The sequence below is a fragment of the Pelodiscus sinensis genome, chromosome 23 (genome assembly GCF_052426305.1).
Source record: "Pelodiscus sinensis isolate ZL-2025 chromosome 23, ASM5242630v1, whole genome shotgun sequence".
Lineage (NCBI taxonomy): Eukaryota > Metazoa > Chordata > Testudines > Trionychidae > Pelodiscus > Pelodiscus sinensis.
In genome coordinates, this window is record NC_143074.1 from 2,864,602 (window position 1) to 2,881,687 (window position 17,086).

A 17,086-nucleotide genomic window follows, 5' to 3' on the forward strand; every position below is an offset into this window, starting at 1 on the left:
GCCTCGCGGGCTGGGGGGTGCGTGCGCCAGGACAACTCCCCTTTCTCTTGGACGGCTGCGCCCAGCGGTTTGGCAATACAAAGCGGAGCCCCCCAGCCCCTGTGAAACAGGCCCAGATATTCCTGCAGTCGGAGCATGACCGAGCAAACGCTCGAAGCGTCTACACGCACGCTAGCGCCGCTGCCCGAGGTGACAGTCCTGGGGCGTATAGTGCTGGCCTGGCACAGCTGCCGGTAGAAGACCAGAGGAGGAGGGCGGCTGCTGGAGGAGCAAGCAGGCTGGGGACAGGACGTCCTGCCCACACGCTGGTGAGATGCAGCCCGGGGACAGCGCCCAGAGACGGGCCGACAGAGCCGGGAGGCAGGGGCCCAGGGCAGCGGAGGAGTCTCCCGCCTGCTTCACGGGCCCTTAGCTGGAGCCCGGCGCAGGGCGGGGGCCTGGCCTCCCCCCGCAGCGCTGAAGGGCGGAGGAACCCGCGTGGGTCCTAGCGCCCCGGGGGAAGCGGGAACCAGCTGCCCCAGCAGAAGGGCGTCGTGCCGGTACGAGCCGCGTGCCTGTGACCAGCGGGGCGAGCTGGGGGCGGAGGGGTGGGAAAGGCCCCTCGGCCCCCAGGCAGGCGCGTTGGGGGCCCAGTTAGCAGCACGGGGGGGACGGGGGGGGGGGCTGGCGGGCGGGGGGGGGCTTGCACCGTGAGCCTGGCCAGGCTGGGCTCATGAGGTAACGTCGGCCCCTCGCGGCTCGTCACGGCCGGGGCCCGGGGCTGCTCTGGGGGCTGGGGGGCAGCGCTGGGGGCTGGGGGGCAGCGCTGGGGGCGGCCTGCAGAGGCCCCACAATGCTCGGGGGGAGGAGTGGGAAGCAGGCGAGCGCCGTGGGCGGGTGAGGGGGCATCCGGGGGGGGGGGGGGGGTCTGGGCGGGTGAGGGGCGTCCCGGGGGGGGTCTGGGCATGTGAGGAGGCATCCTGGGGGGGGTCTGGGCGGGTGAGGGGGCGCCCCGGGGGAGGGTCTGGGCGGGTGAGGGGTGCCCCGGGGGAGGGTCTGGGCGGGTGAGGGGTGTCCCAGGCATGGGGGAGGGTCTGGGCGGGTGAGGGGTGCCCCGGGGAGGGTCTGGGCGGGTGAGGGGTGTCCCAGGCATGGGGGAGGGTCTGGGCGGGTGAGGGGTGCCCCGGGGGAGGGTCTGGGCGGGTGAGGGGTGTCCCAGGCATGGGGGAGGGTCTGGGCGGGTGAGGGGTGCCCCGGGGGAGGGTCTGGGCGGGTGAGGGGTGTCCCAGGCATGGGGGAGGGTCTGGGCGGGTGAGGGGGCGCCCCGGGGGAGGGTCTGGGCGGGTGAGGGGGCGTCCCGGGGAGGGTCTGGGCGGGTGAGGGGTGTCCCAGGCATGGAGGAGGGTCTGGGCGGGTGAGGGGGCGTCCCGGGGAGGGTCTGGGCGGGTGAGGGGTGTCCCAGGCATGGGGGAGGGTCTGGGCGGGTGAGGGGGCGTCCCGGGGAGGGTCTGGGCGGGTGAGGGGTTTCCCAGGCATTGGGGAGGGTCTGGGCGGGTGAGGGGCGTCCCGGGGGGGATCTAGGCGGGTGAAGGGGGTTCCGGGGGTGTCCCAGGCATTGGGGAGGGTCTGGGCGGGTGAGGGGCGTCCCGGGGGGGATCTAGGCGGGTGAAGGGAGTTCCGGGGGTGTCCCAGGCATTGGGGAGGGTCTGGGCGGGTGAGGGGTGTCCCAGGCATGGAGGAGGGTCTGGGCGGGTGAGGGGGCGCCCCGGGGGAGGGTCTGGGCGGGTGAGGGGGCGTCCCGGGGAGGGTCTGGGCGGGTGAGGGGTGTCCCAGGCATGGGGGAGGGTCTGGGCGAGTGAGGGGGCGTCCCGGGGAGGGTCTGGGCGGGTGAGGGGTGTCCCAGGCATGGGGGAGGGTCTGGGCGGGTGAGGGGGCGTCCCGGGGAGGGTCTGGGCGGGTGAGGGGCGTCCCGGGGGGGGGGTCTAGGCGGGTGAAGGGGGTTCCGGGGGTGTCCCAGGCATTGGGGGGGGTCTGGGCGGGTGAGGGGTGTCCCGGGGGGGGTCTGGGCGGGTGAGGGGTGTCCCGGGGGGGGGGGTCTGGGCGGGTGAGGGGTGTCCCGGGGGGGGTCTGGGCGGGTGAGGGGCGTCCCGGGGGGGGTCTGGGCGGGTGAGGGGTGCGCCCTGGTGGCGGGGGGCCCTGGGCAGGTGACTGTGCTTTGATTCCAGCCGGACGCAGGCGTTGCCATGGGGAGGCCTGGCTGGTGTTGGCGCCCGGCTGTCTGCCTGGCCCTGGCGCTGTCCCTGGCCAGCTGGGGTGAGGAACTGGGGGGCCGTAGGAGGGGTGGGGCTGGGGACTGAGTCTGCCCAGCCGATGGCTGCGGGTCCCGCGTGGTGGCCTGTGCCCCTCCCTGCTCTCCGAGGAGCCAGCCCGGGGGGAGGGCTCCTGGTCCTGCCCCAGCCCATTTCCGGTTCAGCCCCCTCGGGCCTCACCCCGGGAGCCCCCTGCCCGGGTATCTGCCTGGCAGAGGCCCCCGCACGCCCTGCGCACGGCATCAGCGGAGCCGCCCGGGGAGCCTCCGGATCGAACCAGCAGCCTCTGCTCCGGCTCGGACGGGAGTTTCTCTGCCCCCCTCGTGGCAGCCCCGAGCCCCTGCCCTGGCCTGGCCTCCGCTGCCAGCCCCTGCCTGCAGCGTCTGGGCCCCTGGGGGAGCGAGGGGGCCGGGGCCCGTGAGGCGGAGGCTCCGTGTTGGGTCGCAAGCCCTCCCCTTTCTCTTGCTGTCCTGCAGGGTGGGGGCTGTGCCCCTCCGGCTGGGTGCCATACGGGGCCTCGCTTTGCCTCTTCGTCCCCGCCCGGGGGCCTGGCCGTTCCTGGAGCCAGGCCAGGGCCTTCTGCCAGGCGCGACGGGCAGAGTTAATTGTCATCAGGGATCACAAGAAGCAGGTACGGGCTGAGCCCCGGGGCACGTGCCAGGAGGCAGGCTTGGAGGGACGCCCGCGTGGGCAGGTGCCCCCGGCACCGAGGGAGGGAGGACAGGCAGAGATCGGGATCAGAGAGGGGACCCGCTCCACAGGGTTAATCTGGGGTTAGTCCGCGTTGGGGAGGGGCTGCAGGCTCGGTTCCTAAGGCCCAGCTGCTAAGTCGGCCGGCGTCCGAGCCCCCCGGCAGGGTTAGACTCAGGGCTCGGACGAGTGGGGGACAGGGCTTATATCACAGGTGCCCAGTGACTCACCCGGCCCAACCCGAATACGGGGGCCTGCTGCATTGCTGGGCTGCCCCACCCTGTCTCTTCCCCTCCCCCCGCAGCAGGCCAGGGCATGGGGCACGTTCCCAGCACCTGCCCGACTCGCTGGCCTTTCTAGCTTCCTTCCCCTTGGTCTCTGCTGGGCAGATGTTCCTGGCGGAGCTCACGGACAGCGGAGGGGGGCCTGGCTCTCAGTACTGGATGGGGCTGGCCCGGCTGGCGGGAGAGGCGGAGCTCACCTGGGTGGATGGCGTGCCGATTTCAAAGAGCTGGTACAGGTAGGCGACGGCGTCTCCCTGCTGGGTCCTCGAGCAGCCTTAGGCCACTGCTCAGGCCGGGGGTCGGGGCACTGCAGAGCCCGCTGCTCCCCCGGGTGCAGCAGATGGAGCGAATGGCTGTGTCCCTGGGAAAGGCGTGTTGGGAAGGAAGGGGCGGGCTGGCTTGTTTGCCACCTCCCCAGTAGCTCAGACAGCCCCTGCGGGCCCCGGGCATGGGGAGAGTCCCGACGCTCCGGGCCCATAGCTCCTAGCAGCAGCCTGGCCCGGAGCAGGGGCCTTTGGGGATCTCCAGGGGGACGGGCCAAGGACTGCAGGGCAGGGCTGGAGCAGGAGGGTTGGCGGAACTGGCGCGGCTGCAGTGCGGCCTCTGTGCTGGGGCAGAGCCACTGGGGCAGCAGGGCTCCCAGCTCGTCCAAACGGGCCTTCGGGCCACGGGGCTGTACTGCAGTGCCTAAGCTCACTGTCCTCCCCGAGCCAGGCCGAGAACCCAGGAGCACCTGGCTGGTGTCTCCCAGGGCGTGTCCTCCCCGTGACGTGGCTGGTCTAGAAGACAGGAGGCCCCCTCCTCGTGGCTGTGCAGTCCAAACCTTGCGGATGGTCCCTGTGCTTGGAGCCTTTGGCTGCAAGGGAGGGAATTGTTCTTCCCACTTTTCCTTTCCAAACCCCTGGGTTTTAATTCACCCGCGGGGAGCGCCCTCCGAACCCTCGCTCTCTGCCCCCTCCAGGGCAACGTGCTGCCCAGTACCGGAGCCCTGCGTGTCGGCTGGTGGCACGTGACGCACACGGGCAGCGGAGGCGGAGGGGGTGGCCCAGGTGTGCTATTGGCCCTGGAGCTCTGTTTGGGGCCATGTGACGTAGTGGGGGGCTGTCTACTCTAGTGGCCTTAGGCCCACTCTGGTGGGGCGTTCGCTGGTCGCTAGGCTTGGGCGGTGGCTGACCCTTACTGGCCTCTGTCTGTAAGCACGGCCCAGCGTGGGGGCGCCCTGAGGGCCCTCATGTCTCCTAGACATGACCAGGGAAGGGCTTTGGCCAAAGGACGGGTGTGGCGTGGGGAGGGGGCAGGGAGAGCGTGGGGAAGCGTGGAGGAAGCAGACTAACCAGTGTAGGGGGCTCAGGGGCCTATAACCCCCTTCTCCCAAGGGAACTAGGGCTGTCGGCCCATCCTCTTCCGCCTGCATCGGTCCTATGCTGGGCTGAGCCTCGGAGCAGCAATACACCCTCTCTATTCTACTGGCGAGTCACAGCTGGCCGCAGACGGGGGTGCAGGGTTGGGGCTCCCCGACGCGCTGTCATGGGCCGTCGCTCCGCTCTGCTTTCTGTGAGCAGCTCCGGGGGCACCTGCCTTTCCCACTGATAACAAAATGGGGGGGCGGGGAGAAGCCTTTTCTCTTCTGGTTTGTGCACGTTCCCTGCTTGGTCGGGAGTTCTCAGCCATCTGAGCCGTGTCCTCTTGTTCCTCCAATGCCTCTAGTTCGGCCTAACCCCCCTCTGGGATTTCGGTGCCTTTTGTCTCCAGGAACTGGCTGTGGAGCCACCCCAAGGACAAGCACTGTGTGCAGCTGGTGGGCTTCTACCTCAGCCAGTGGAGAGACTGGGACTGCGACCGCAGCTGCTCCTTCATCTGCGAGATGCCCGCTGCAGGTGGGGGGCGCCCGGCTGGTCAGAGGCACCCTCCGGGGAATATTCCCAGCGGACAGGTGGAGGGCTCTGGGGTCCCTGCAGCCCTGGAGCCATGTGCCTACTCGGAAGAGCTGACGCATGACTTTGGGGGACAAGAGGCTTTCTCTCCAGAGCCACGGCTGTAGCGGGACAGACAGATGGACAAAACTGGGGAATCCCCGCTTCTGTCATGCCGCGTGTGTGCGGACAGCTTCAGGGAGCCTTTCGGACCCCCAAAGGGCCCACACGGACGGACAGACAGCGCTTTGTGGAACCCTGTCGGGAGCCACAGATGCAGCCAGAGGGCCAGCGCTTCGGGGGCCTGGCCTGGGGCTGTGGGGAGAGCAGGGCCGGGATGGGCTGGGGAAGGCCCATGGGGACAGGTGCTCCTGCAGGCCTTGGTTAGTGTCTGATCCTTCTCTCCTAGACGCCTTCCCTGGCTCCGTGAGGCTGGCGCGTTTCCGCTCCCACTGCTATGCCTTCCACTTCCCGGCCCCGTGGGGCATGCGGACCTGGCCCCAAGCGCTGGCCTTTTGCCAGCAGTGGGGGGGGAGCTTGGCAAGTGTCGGAGATGAGGAGGAGAATGCCTTTCTGGCTGGTAAGGGGCCCCAGTGCCGCGAGAGCCCAGTGAAGGAAGGTCTCCCGTGGGCCAGCAGCAGAGGGAATTGGACTCTGGAAGTCTCCGGGTTTGTCTGAATGGGGGGCCCAGCAGCCGTTCCACGCAAGCTCCCCATGGACACCCCATTTTGCACCGGGAGTCCTGTGTGCGCGTTGGCTTCGTCTGCCGCCAAAGTGGCTTAGGCTGGCCTGCCCCCTTGGGTGCGTCTACACGGCAGTCAGTATTCCCGCTGCGCCGGTCTCTGGCATCGCCAGTGGCTGAGAGAGCTCTGTGCAGCTGGCAGCAGGGTGGGGTACGGCTCGGCCCCACGGGGAGGCTGTGGCGCTGATGGGTGCTGGGCTGGCCCTCACGCGCCCCAGCTTCATTCCCCATGTCCGGGCAAGTTGCTTAGAGCCAGATTGGCAAAGGTATTCGGGCACCTACCGGTGCAGAGCTGAGCCCGGTTGCCATCCGAGCTGCACCTTTCGGTGCCTAAATACCAGGGGAAACCTGGGCCCCTGCTGCCCGTCTGTCCCGGCGATTCCAGCCCTGCTCCGCTCAGACAGGTTGGGGTTGGGAGAGGCTCTGTCCTGGGGTACCCAGCACACGTGGCATTCAGTGGCGGCTGTGGGCATTGCGTGTCCCCTAGATGCCGCCCCTGCAGACGGCTGGCACATGTGGATTGGGCTGCAGTTCAGCAGGGCGTGGCGATGGAGCGACTCCTCGGAGCCTGTCTTCTTCAAGTGGCATCGCCGTACGTGTTCCGCCACGGGCTCTCCCGGGGCTCTCCCGAGCAAACCGGAAAACGTCTGTCAGCCGGGCCGGGCCGGCCCTCCTCCTCTGCCGAGGAAGAGATGCCCCACGCCCGGCTCTTCCACTCCTGCCCTGCCCCCAAAGCTCCAGAGAGACCCCTCAGCCAGAACCCGCAGCCCCTGGCTGCTTTAAGCCAGGACATGCCCCTTGCTCCATGACAGTTTTGGGATAAGAGCACCCCTCCAGGAAGGGCTACGACAGGCTCACCCAACCCACCTTTGCCAGGGCCCAGAGCAAGGCTCATCTCACGCTCCCCCCCACCCTCCCCACAGCTCCAGCTACTGCTCAGGTTCTCTGGAGTCTGGACCGAGGCCGCTGGGCAGAGGAGTCCGCAGTCCCCAGCAAATGGAGTTTCTCTCTTCTCTCCAAGCAGCTGTGGCTAATTTGCCCGGCCAGTGTGCAGTGATGTCTCTCCACCCGTCCGACCTTTCTCGACACGGGACATGGGAGCCCCGAGGCTGCGACACACGGCCCCATGCCGAAGCCACCGGCTTCTTCTGCAAATCCAGCCATGGTGAGGTGACCGGAGTGCACAAAGGGGCTGACTTGTGGGCCCCATTTCACCTCCCCGGTACATTTGGGCCTGGGGTCAGGTGTGCACTGGGTGCCAGCCGCGTGGGGTGACGTGTCCGGGGTGTGCAGAGAAAACAGGCAATCCGGACGGGGGGTTTCTCATAGCAGGGAAAGCTGAGGATGCCAGAACTCTGCTGCTGAGCACTGGGCCACGAGTTCAGGGCACGGCTGTTGGCCAGCAAACACGGGATCTGTACAGGGCAATTCAGGGGAACATAGGACCGGAGGGCCGGGGTGCCATGGGGGCAGGGGGCTAGAGGGGCTGTAGCCCCCACCCCTACCCACCCTAGCCCCAGATACAGCTCTTCATGCAGCCCAGCCGGAGTGTGACGTGGGCCGAATCTGGCAGCTGGGAGCAGCACGAGCTTTGCGGTAGGGAGTTTGTTTCGACGCAGAGGCGGGGGGATTAAGATACCGAAGGCTTGTGAGCGCTGCCGGGTTCTGCAGGCCCAGGAGTGCGGCCGAGGGCGGGCGCACGTGGTTTAGAGCGGAGGTCGAGGGGGCGAGCTGCACTTCAGTCTTTACCTTTCTTTAAGCTAAAACCCAAACCGCCCGATTTCACTCCAACAAACGGCCAGGCAGGACGAGCTCTGGGAGCGCAGAGGTTGCAGGCCGGAGCCCAGCAAAGCAGAGAGGGGCTCCCCAGTTCATGGCACCCAGTGTAGCGTGTCTGGAGACCTGCCCTCTGGACGGGTGGTGGAGGGTGTGTCCTCGGTGCAAGGAGGCCCTGGCCCTCAGGGGCCGTGTCTGGGCTTGGGAGACCAGGGTGGCTGAACTGGAGCCGCTAAGGGAGGCCGAGATGAGGCTTTCAATGGTTGCCGGAGCACTGCGTGGCACGGTGCAGGCACAGTGGCTCTGACAGCCGGGGGGAGGGGAGGGGTGGCATGGCATGTCCGGGCGATGCCCTGCCCCTTTTGCCTGAGGCCCCGCCTCTTTCAGGGGCGCAGAGCCGCTCCCCACACCTCGCCCAGCTCCCCTGTGTAAGGCTGAGCGTGTCCTGTAAGTGACCGGCCAGACGATCTCAGCTGCGGTGTTGCTAGAGCCCAGCGGGTCTAACGTTTGTCTCTTCTAAACTCGGCCAGAGAGGGAGAGCTGGAGAGGCTGAGGCCAGGGGAGAGCCTCCCAATGCAGCCCAGCCCAGCGTGTGCTTTCTTGCCAGGTTCCTGCGGGCCCCCCGCTCCCGTGGAGTTCCCCCTCCCCGGCGGGATGGGCCCGTATGCCACAGCCGATGTCGTTTTCTCCATGCCCTGCCATGCCGTGGGCACCGTGGTGCTGACAAAGGCCTCCAGCCGGGCGGTGCTCCTCCAGCTGCGCCTGGAGTCCAACGCCACCCATGTGTATGGCAGCCTGGCTGCTGAATTCCCCGGGGCGTCCCTGCAGCAGGAGCTGGCTCCGGTGCCCTTTTCCGCTGGGCAGAGCACATGGGGCTTCATCACCCTCCCGGCTGGCGTGATCGGCTTCTTCAACCACCAGGAGCATTTCCGCGTGGCCAGCGAGCGGCCCGTCTCCTTCGCCAGCCTGGGCGCCTTGCTGGTCTCCGGGGTGGCCGTGGTTAACGCGTCTCTGGGTGAGCGCCTGTGCTGGGGGCCGGGGGAGGCAGGGAAACCCGGGCTCCTTGGCCCCAGGCAGACCTGCGGGCTGTGCCCAGGGAATTGCTGGGCTCTGCTCACTTCCTAGGGACCAGGTGTAGCAGCGCAGATGCACCACTGCCGCGAGCCCGGGTCGGCTGGGTGGGGACTGTCCGGCCCCTGGCGCCGAGGGATACGGAGACTTTCACCTCCCAGCCTGGCCGGACGCAGGGCAGGGAGCAGAGTGCCAGAGGCAAACTGCCCCTCTCGCTGCTCCAGGGCAGGTTGGAGGTAGGGTTACCAGATGGGTTTCAAAAAAATACCAGACACACATGATCTCAGACTGGGGGCGGGGGCGGCGGGGGGCTGGCCAGGAGGGGGTTGGGAGGAGCAGGGCTGGCCAGGAGGGGGTTGGGAGGAGCAGGGCTGGCCAGGAGGGTGTTGGGAGGAGCTGGGCTGGCCGGGGGATGTCGGGGGGTGGGGGTGGGGAGGAATGGCTGGGGGGAGCAGAGCTGGCTGGGGGGAACTGGCTGGCAAGGAGTGGAGCTGTCCGGGAAGGGGTTGGGGGGAGCAGGGCTGGCTGGGAGGGGGTCGGGAGGAGCGGGGCTGGCTGGGGGGGAACCAGCTGGCAGGGAGCGCGGGGCTGGCCGGGGAAGATGGGGGGGCGGCACTGGCTGGTGGGGAGCAGGACTGGCTGGGAGGAGGTCAGGGGGAGCAGGCGGGGGGGGGGAACCAGCTGGTGGGGAGCGGGGCTGGCGCATGCAGATCCCAGGATGCTGCCCATCCTGCACTAGGTGCCGAAGGACAGTGCTCCAGGAAGTGCCCTGGCAGAGAACAGGAGGCTGGGTTTTGTCCTGGCTGGGGGAACGGGGGGCTGGGTTTTGTCCTGGCTGGGGGGCTGGGTTTTGTCCTGGCTGAGGGGACGGGGGGCTGGGTTTTGTCCTGGCTGGGGGAACGGGGGGCTTGGTTTTGTCCTGGCTGAGGGGACGGGGGGCTGGGTTTTGTCCTGGCTGGGGGGCTGGGTTTTGTCCTGGCTGAGGGGACGGGGGGCTGGGTTTTGTCCTGGCTGGGGGAACGGGGGGCTTGGTTTTGTCCTGGCTGAGGGGACGGGGGGCTGGGTTTTGTCCTGGCTGGGGGGACGGGGGCTGGGTTTTGTCCTGGCTGGGGGGACGAGGGCTGGGTTTTGTCCTGGCTGCGGGGACGGGGGCTGGGTTTTGTCCTGGCTGGGGGGACGGGGGGGCTGGGTTTTGTCCTGGCTGGGGGGACGCGGGGCTGGGTTTTGTCCTGGCTCCTGCACATGCAGATTGGTGACCCAAACCCGAGTCCCGGCTGAGGAGCTGAGTCCTGCCCGCGAGGCAGCCTGTGTGGGCTCGCGCCTGCTGGTCCCGTACTGCTGGTGACAGGTGGGCTAATTCCCTGGCACTGTGGGGCCCCCCCCTCCTGTTCTCTGCCAGGGCATTCCTGGGGCACTGCCCTTCGGCTCTGCTCGGCTGTGGGGCGCAGCGTGCGGGGCTGGGGGTCGGTGCCTGCCGTGTGCAGGAGCCCAGACGTGGTGACTGCCTCTGCGCGTGTCACTCCGGTTGGGGGCCGGCCGAGCCTGTGGGATCTGGAGCCAGCGGCGATACACAAGGGAAGCCTGGGCCGTCCCCCTTCCCAGCCTCGGTTTCATGCCTGCCCTTTGCATCCTCACTAGAGTACGGGGCGTCGTCGACCCTGCGTCTCCCCGGCGGCGACCCCGCCCTGGGCAGCAGCGTGCGGCTGGAGAACGCCGTCACCCGCTACCTGCGCAGCTTCACCCTGGGCCTGTGGCTCCGAAGCCCCTTTGCCTCTGCCGGCAGGATGTGCCTCCTCAGCTACGTGCTGAGAGCCAGGCCAGCCGAGCTCGCGCTCTCCCTCTTGGCTCCCGCGGGCCTGGAGGTTTGGCTCAAAGGGTGAGTGCAGTCCCTCGGCACCACGGGGTGGCTTTGTGCGGGGCCGGGGCTAGGCAAGGTGTGGGGGGGTGTCTGCTTCCCTCTGCGGGATGGGACGTGGGGGGCTTCTCAGAGTTAGCCAGGGGGCCGGCCTTTCCCCTCTCGCAGCCATTCCATGCCCTTGTGTGGGATCAGTGCCAGGTAGACTGGCCTCTAACTACTCCGCTCAAGCTATTTTCCCTGGTAAAATACAGGCACAACTGTCCGTCTCTTCCCCTTCTGGAAATTCCACATTTGTCCAAGGCTGTTTGAACAGGAACATCAATGCGCCTAAGCCAGCTCTTTTAAAACTCTTGAGTTTCCTGACTGCTGAGTGTAGCATGTTTGAACTGATGCTGTTTAAAGCCACGCGCGCTGCCTTTGGGAATGAAACTATTTCACCCTCCAGAGACGCACGGTTGGAGACTTGCGCCTTCCCGCGTCATGGCAGACGAGATTGCTGAGTCCGTCTCAGAACGGCCCTGCACTGCTTGTAGATTCCCTACTGCTCCAGACAGATTCAAAAAATCTGCTTGTCCTTAACTTGGGTGGCCATAGACTCGCCGCTGAGCCTTCCACATGCGTTTCTTCCTATTGCAATCGGGGCCAAGGGCCAGTGGCGAAAGAGTTGATGGGCCCTGCCCTGCTGGGAGCTAGGCCCGAGGGGCAGCTGGAAAGGGGGACTCATTTGGGCGTCTGCTCAACCTTCAATCCCCCATTGCCTCTCTTTGCAGGGCTGTGATGCTGAGGGGCACCGCGGGCCTTCTCCTAGACGGGTCCTGGCACCATCTCGCCATTGCTATCTCCAGTGACCCCGCCGCCAGCCCCTACCTGGTGCTCATCGACGGGGAGCCCTGGGAGCCAGACTTCGCAGCCAGCGCCCGGTTTCTGCAGAGGGGCCTGGTAGCAGGAGGGGAGTTGACCCTCGGATGCCGGGAGGCCGTGGATGAAGGTGAGCTGGGCGGCGGCCGGGTTCTGACAAACGTCTCTTGGGACCGAAAAGGAGACCGGCGCCTGGGTGGGACCCTCCGTCCTGGGGGAGCAGCTCTCGGCGCCCGTGCCTGGGCAGTGCCCGGTCCCTCCAGCCCGGCGCTGAGTTGTGTGGGACTGAGCTCACCTACCCACTGCAACCCCGGCTCTTTGCCTGCCCCAAGCAGCCCAGAGCCGAGAGCAAGCGGGAGGGGGTTGGGTAGTGTCTGCCCTCTGCGGGTACCACATTTGCACCCGCCGCCTGACACGCGCAGCTGTGGGGCAGAGCGCTCTGCCTGCAGGCTGCCCAGCTGAGGGGCGCGCTCCCGTGCCGCCTGCCCGCTGCAGCAAGCTGAGCCCTGGCACCGGCGGGCACGGGCGCACAAATGGGGTGGCTGCAAACTCGCAAGCACTGTTAAGTGCAAGTGTGTGTGTTGGCTCTGCACTGTGGTGGGGTGTGCGTGGTTGTGGGTGTGTTGTTTGTGACGTAGCCGCTGGTGGTGGTTTTGTGTATGAGGTGCTGCGGTGTGTGTGTTGTGTGTGTTGTGCGTCGGATGCAGCGAGTTGTTGTTACTGGGGGAATGTGATGGGGTGTGTGTGACTGTGACGGCGCGTTGGGGTCCCCCGTCTCCTGCACCCCGAAATGGCACAAACAGACTGCACCAGCCGGTGGAATAGAGGAAGTTTATTGCCTCTCCAGGATACAGCACAGCACAGATGTAGTCTGGTCACAGAGCTGGGCTAGGATGCCTCAGGCCCCCTTGAGATGGGGGGAGACTGGGCCCCTAAACTCCAGCCCCTTTCCCTAGGCTGTCTCCTCCATGCTCCCAGACAGCAACTAACTAACCCTCTTCCAGCCCTGCCCCCCAGCCAGGGCAGCATTCCCCTTCCTTTGTTCCTCTCCATGGGGGGTGTCTGGCCCTACTCGTTTGCATAGTGACTCATCCTGTTTTGCTGGGTCGTGGTACCCACGGCAGCCAGTGGGGGTTACCCCAGAGCCAGCAGCATAGAAACCAGCCAGGTACCCCCACTACGTCACAGTGGTAAAGCCTTGTGTCTGCATAGCAAGGTGTGTTGGTGTATGCTGAATGTACAGGTGTGTGTGTGTGTCCACGTGGAGAAGCTGGTTTGTGTTTTGATATGGCGTGTGGGGGAGAGTTGCAGTGTGAGTATGGCTACGTCTACACTACAAAGAAAAGTCGGAAAAAGATACACACATCGTGGTTCGCAATTTGCATAGCATTTTCCCACTTTTCTTTCGCAAGAGGCTTTTCCAAAATGTGGTGCGTCCACACGGCGCCAAATTTCAGAAAAACCTGCTCGGTCGAGCCGTCCCTTCGTCCTCGGACAGCAAGGCTACAGGGATGGCGAAAGAACGCGTCCGCTTTTCCACATTTTTTTCAGAAAAGCAGATTCATTCCTTGCATGCGGCGTTGCCTTATCCCAGAAAAGTGCTGTGTGTGTTGGGGACACAACCCCCGTGTGTGCTGTGGTGGTGGGGAGTGTGTGTGTGTGTGTGTGTGTGTGTGCTGCTGTGTTTGTGTTGTGTGTTGGAGGGATAGAGCCCCTGTATTTACCGCAGACACATTCACTTCTCTCACCCCCAGGCTTGCTTTCTTTCCGGGTTGCTAATCCTGAGGCAGCTGCTTTGTGTTGGCATAGCGGAGGGGGGACCCACCGGCCGTTTCATCTGCATGGCCTGTGGACCTGCCCTTCGGGGGGAGGGGAGGAGGATAGAAAACACGGGAGCTGAAGTTCGGACCATGCCCCCCCCGTCTGTACTAGCGCCCCCTGGGGGCTGTACTGGTGGTGGTGACAGTGGGAACAGCCTCCAAAGCAGCGGGGTGGCGGCGGGGAGTTGCAGAGCTCAGCCAGGGACATTTCTCCTCTTTACTTCCTCTCCCCTCAGCGCGGGGCAGGTGACCTGCCCCCTCCCCGGTCAGGCATGGGCACCACCGCTGCCCGGGGCCTGTCCCACGAGGGTGGTGAGGTGCCTGCGCCCCTCCCCCCCAGGCACCTGAGCTCACGGCGTGGGTCTGGCCTTGCAGGGGGCTCGGCCCTGGGCAGCCCGTACGCGGGGGAGCTGCGTGAGGTGAACCTGTGGGACCGAGCCCTCCCCAGACTCTCTGCCAAGCAGCTGGCAGCCGCCGGAGAGAAATGGAAGTTCCCTGGGAACGTGGTGAGCTGGAGCCAGTTGACGGAGGCAAGGTCTGGAGCCGTGGAGCTCAGCACGGCCCGCCCCAGGGCAGGTAAGGAGCCGCGGGCACAGCTGCCCCAGCCCGTCGGCAGAGCCCGCAGCTCCCGGAGCTGGGAAGAGGAGGTTGCCCGTGGCAGGAGGCGCACGTGGCCTGTCCGGTATGGCCCCCGCCCCTTCTGCCTGGCTCCCCGGGCGCCGGGCTTCACTGTCTGTCTCCCTGGCTGCCAGAGCGGCCGTTTCGGAGCCTGGAGGCGGGGCTGCAAGTCGGGGCGCTCCAGGGGTCTGCCCCTGGCTCAGGCCTGGGGGGGCGAGGTGGGGGAGTGGCCAGGAGTCGCGAGCAGAGTCCCCAGCGTGGTGCTCCGGGTCCCAGGAACGTGGCCTTGCTGGGTGGCCCCCGGGGCGCTGGTATAACTGGGCCGATGACGCCAAACGGCTCCTGTGGAGAGCAGGTCGTTGTGGGGCTGGGGCTGCCCAGGCCCATGGGGGGAGCTGCTGCAGGCCAGGAGAGGAAGGAGGCAGGTACAGAGGGGCACTGAGACAGCTGCAGCGACCTGCCCAGGACGCACCAGGGGCCTGGGAGAGCCGGGAGTCGGTTCCAGTCGCATCTCAGGCCAGCCCAGTGCGCCGGGGGCCGGCCTGGGGAGCCAGCACATCCCTGTGGCAGGGCGGGGCCGTGCCAGGCTAGGAGCGTCTCCCAGAGCCAGTCCCGGTTCCCTGCCCTTGGGGGTGGATGGGGATGCTGGAGCCCGCGGCAGCCGGGCCTGGGCACCGGCCTTACCCCAGCCTCCCCCACCAGTGCTGCCCCCGCATGGGTCGCAGGGAGATTTGGGGCATGTCCCATGATGCTGTGCGCTGCAGTGAGCTGAGCACCTCCCTGATCCTCGCCCAGTGCATTGTGGGACAGCACTGGTGGCCTCGCTAGACTGCATCCCCACTGCAAAGTGTGTGTGTGGGGGGGTGGGGGGGCTGCAGTTGCCAGTGGTATCCCGGCATTAGCCCCTGCCCTGGGCTGGGTGGGCTCGCTTTGATTGCAGCCCCCCCACGCTCTGCTGGGAGGGGGTGGATAGACCCACAGGGGGCAAAACACCAATGAGGTGTCCCCAAAGCAGCCCCCTGGGAGTTGAAGGGCTACTTGGATCACCCATGGCCCCAGGGCTCTGACTGGATATCTATGGAACTACCAGCAGGTGGATTTAAAAGGGGGATCTCAGGGGCTTAATGGAGGCACATTTACAGCTTGAGCTATAGAGCCAGCTGGCCCCCAGCTGGGGCTGTCGAGCTCCCTTGTTCTTACCTCCGGCTGGCTGTGGCCTAAGTGCCACTCCAGGGGCCAGTGACCCGCCCTAGGGGTGTGGGCTACACGTGTGTGCGAGCGTGTGCGCGCCCCGTCTCTGCCCTGGCTGCGGGGCGCCCTCGCACAAGGGCCTTACCCCAGCCTGCTCTGCTTCCCCAGCTGCCGGCTTCGTGTGGCTCGGCTCGCTCCGGCTGGCGGGACGCCCCTCGCTCCTGTGCGCGGACCCGGCGCGTGCCCTGCCCTACGTGGCGCCTGCTGTGGAGCGCTGCCCCGAGGGCTCCCTCTGGGGCCTGCAGCTGGATGGCCGACTCCGCAGCCTGGCGGCACCGTCCTCCTGCCTGCTGGTAAAGGGGGCGCAGGCCGGGCAGCTGGCTGGCTGTGGGGCGCCAGGCTGATCGCGGGTCTGGTCCTGGTTAACGCCAAGGGAGCCCCTCTTGCCGGCTCAGGCGGGAGACCTGGGTCTCCGGCGGCCTGGCAGACGGCACAGCCCGCTCCGGGGCGGCAGGGCGCTGCGCGGTGGCTGCGCCTGCGGACCCAGCCCCACAGCCACGTTGGAGCCCGGCCAGCTCCCCTCTCCTGGGCTGTCCCCCCTCCCGAGCGAGGGCGCAGCCTGGCGGATACACGGCACCTCCTGTGGCCGGGGGTTGCTGCACGTCCGCCCCGCGGTGGGGGAGGGGTCCCTGGCCGGTGGGCGGGAGGCCGTGCGCCCCCTCCGGGCGGTTGGCAAGCCCCACTGCTTGGGGGCATGCTGGGAGCGAGCCTACAGCCCGGGTGGGGGGCTCCAGAGATGCTCTGCCCTGGCTCCTTCCCGCGGGAGAGCCCCTCTCCCCGCCTCGCGGCTGATCCTGTGTCTGCCCCCAGGTGGGGCTGGACGGCGTCTCGCTCGGGTGCAGCCCCGACTGCTCGGCCGATGGGCGGAGCTCCTTCCGCCTGCTGCCGGACCAGCGGCTGCAGAGCCTGCACGCCGGCTACTGCGTCTTTCAGAAAGCCCGGAGCCCCGGGCTGCGCCTGCAGCCGTGCACCGCCCGGGCCCTGCACTTCGCCCTCCATGAAGGTGATGGTGGCAATGCCCTTCGCACGGGCACCACCCAGCGCCCCGCCCCCAAGTGCCTGTTGGGGGGTCCGGCCCATCTGCAGCGACTGACTCAGCAAGAGCCCTGGGTGTTCTGGCTGGGAGTAAGGCCAGGCCAGGAGGGGGCCACCCCCTGCCCTGCCCTGGGGCTAAGCCGGACGGGTCCTGGCTAGAGGGGGCCCTCGCTTGGAACCCTGCCCCACTTCCAGGGGTCCAGCCCGCTCTGACCAGGCCTTCGCAGGCGACGCCCCACACGCCCGGCGCTGGGCTGGGTCGTGGGCGCGCTGGGAGCACGCAGCCCAGGGTGGGAATCCCCTGTCGGTCTCTCTCCCAGCTGGCTCCCCGCAGCAGGGCAGGGCCCCTGCTCTCTCCGCTGCTTCCCGGCGGGGCTGCAGGAGCCCCAGGGAGAGCAGGGCAGGGGCTGACTGGCTCTGGACAGCCCCGGGGAGAGCAGGGCAGGGGCTGACTGGCTCTGGACAGCCCCGGGGAGAGCAGGGCAGGGGCTGACTGGCTCTGGACAGCCCCGGGGAGAGCAGGGCAGGGGCTGACTGGCTCTGGACAGCCCCGGGGAGAGCAGGGCAGGGGCTGACTGGCTCTGGACAGCCCCGGGGAGAGGGGAAGCAGCCAGCTCCTGGGGCAGGCTAGGGTAGCCTGGGGGCTGCTCTAACTTCCTCCAACTGGTTGTTTTCCCCAGTGCACCCTGGCCCTCCCCTCGCCTGTGCCTACAGCCGCGGGCACAGCGGGTCCCACTCTGGCCAGGCGTTTCCTTTTTAAGCCTGGCCTGGATGTCCCACCCGTTTTGGCAGAACCGAGCTTTTGTGCAGTGAGGGGGGCTCTGGGGCAGTGCCAGCGGGTGGGGGGGGCACGCAGCTCCCTCCGGCTGCCCTGGGCAGGGC

At 67.5% G+C, this 17,086-nt stretch overlaps 1 protein-coding gene across 4 annotated transcripts in view; it reads left to right on the forward strand.

Annotated features, from left to right (window-relative positions):
- Positions 1–264: 264 nt before the first annotated feature.
- The window catches only part of LOC112547246 (uncharacterized), a 43,464-nt gene continuing 26,642 nt past the window's right edge, over positions 265–17,086 (forward strand). For 2 of the 4 annotated variants that reach the window (XM_089772918.1, XM_075905648.2), the window contains exons 1-13: positions 2,150–2,292; positions 2,765–2,919; positions 3,368–3,498; positions 5,015–5,139; positions 5,585–5,755; positions 6,405–6,509; positions 6,942–7,082; positions 8,301–8,708; positions 10,403–10,640; positions 11,393–11,610; positions 13,676–13,876; positions 15,278–15,462; positions 15,980–16,172. In XM_089772918.1, the coding sequence (XP_089629044.1) occupies positions 2,223–2,292; positions 2,765–2,919; positions 3,368–3,498; positions 5,015–5,139; positions 5,585–5,755; positions 6,405–6,509; positions 6,942–7,082; positions 8,301–8,708; positions 10,403–10,640; positions 11,393–11,610; positions 13,676–13,876; positions 15,278–15,462; positions 15,980–16,172 (2,341 nt within the window). In that variant the 5' untranslated portion in view covers positions 2,150–2,222. Of the gene's footprint in view, positions 540–2,149; positions 2,293–2,764; positions 2,920–3,367; positions 3,499–5,014; positions 5,140–5,584; positions 5,756–6,404; positions 6,510–6,941; positions 7,083–8,300; positions 8,709–10,402; positions 10,641–11,392; positions 11,611–13,675; positions 13,877–15,277; positions 15,463–15,979; positions 16,173–17,086 lie in introns of those variants that run through there. The other 2 variants (XM_075905644.2, XM_075905647.2) reach the window with 2 other exon arrangements.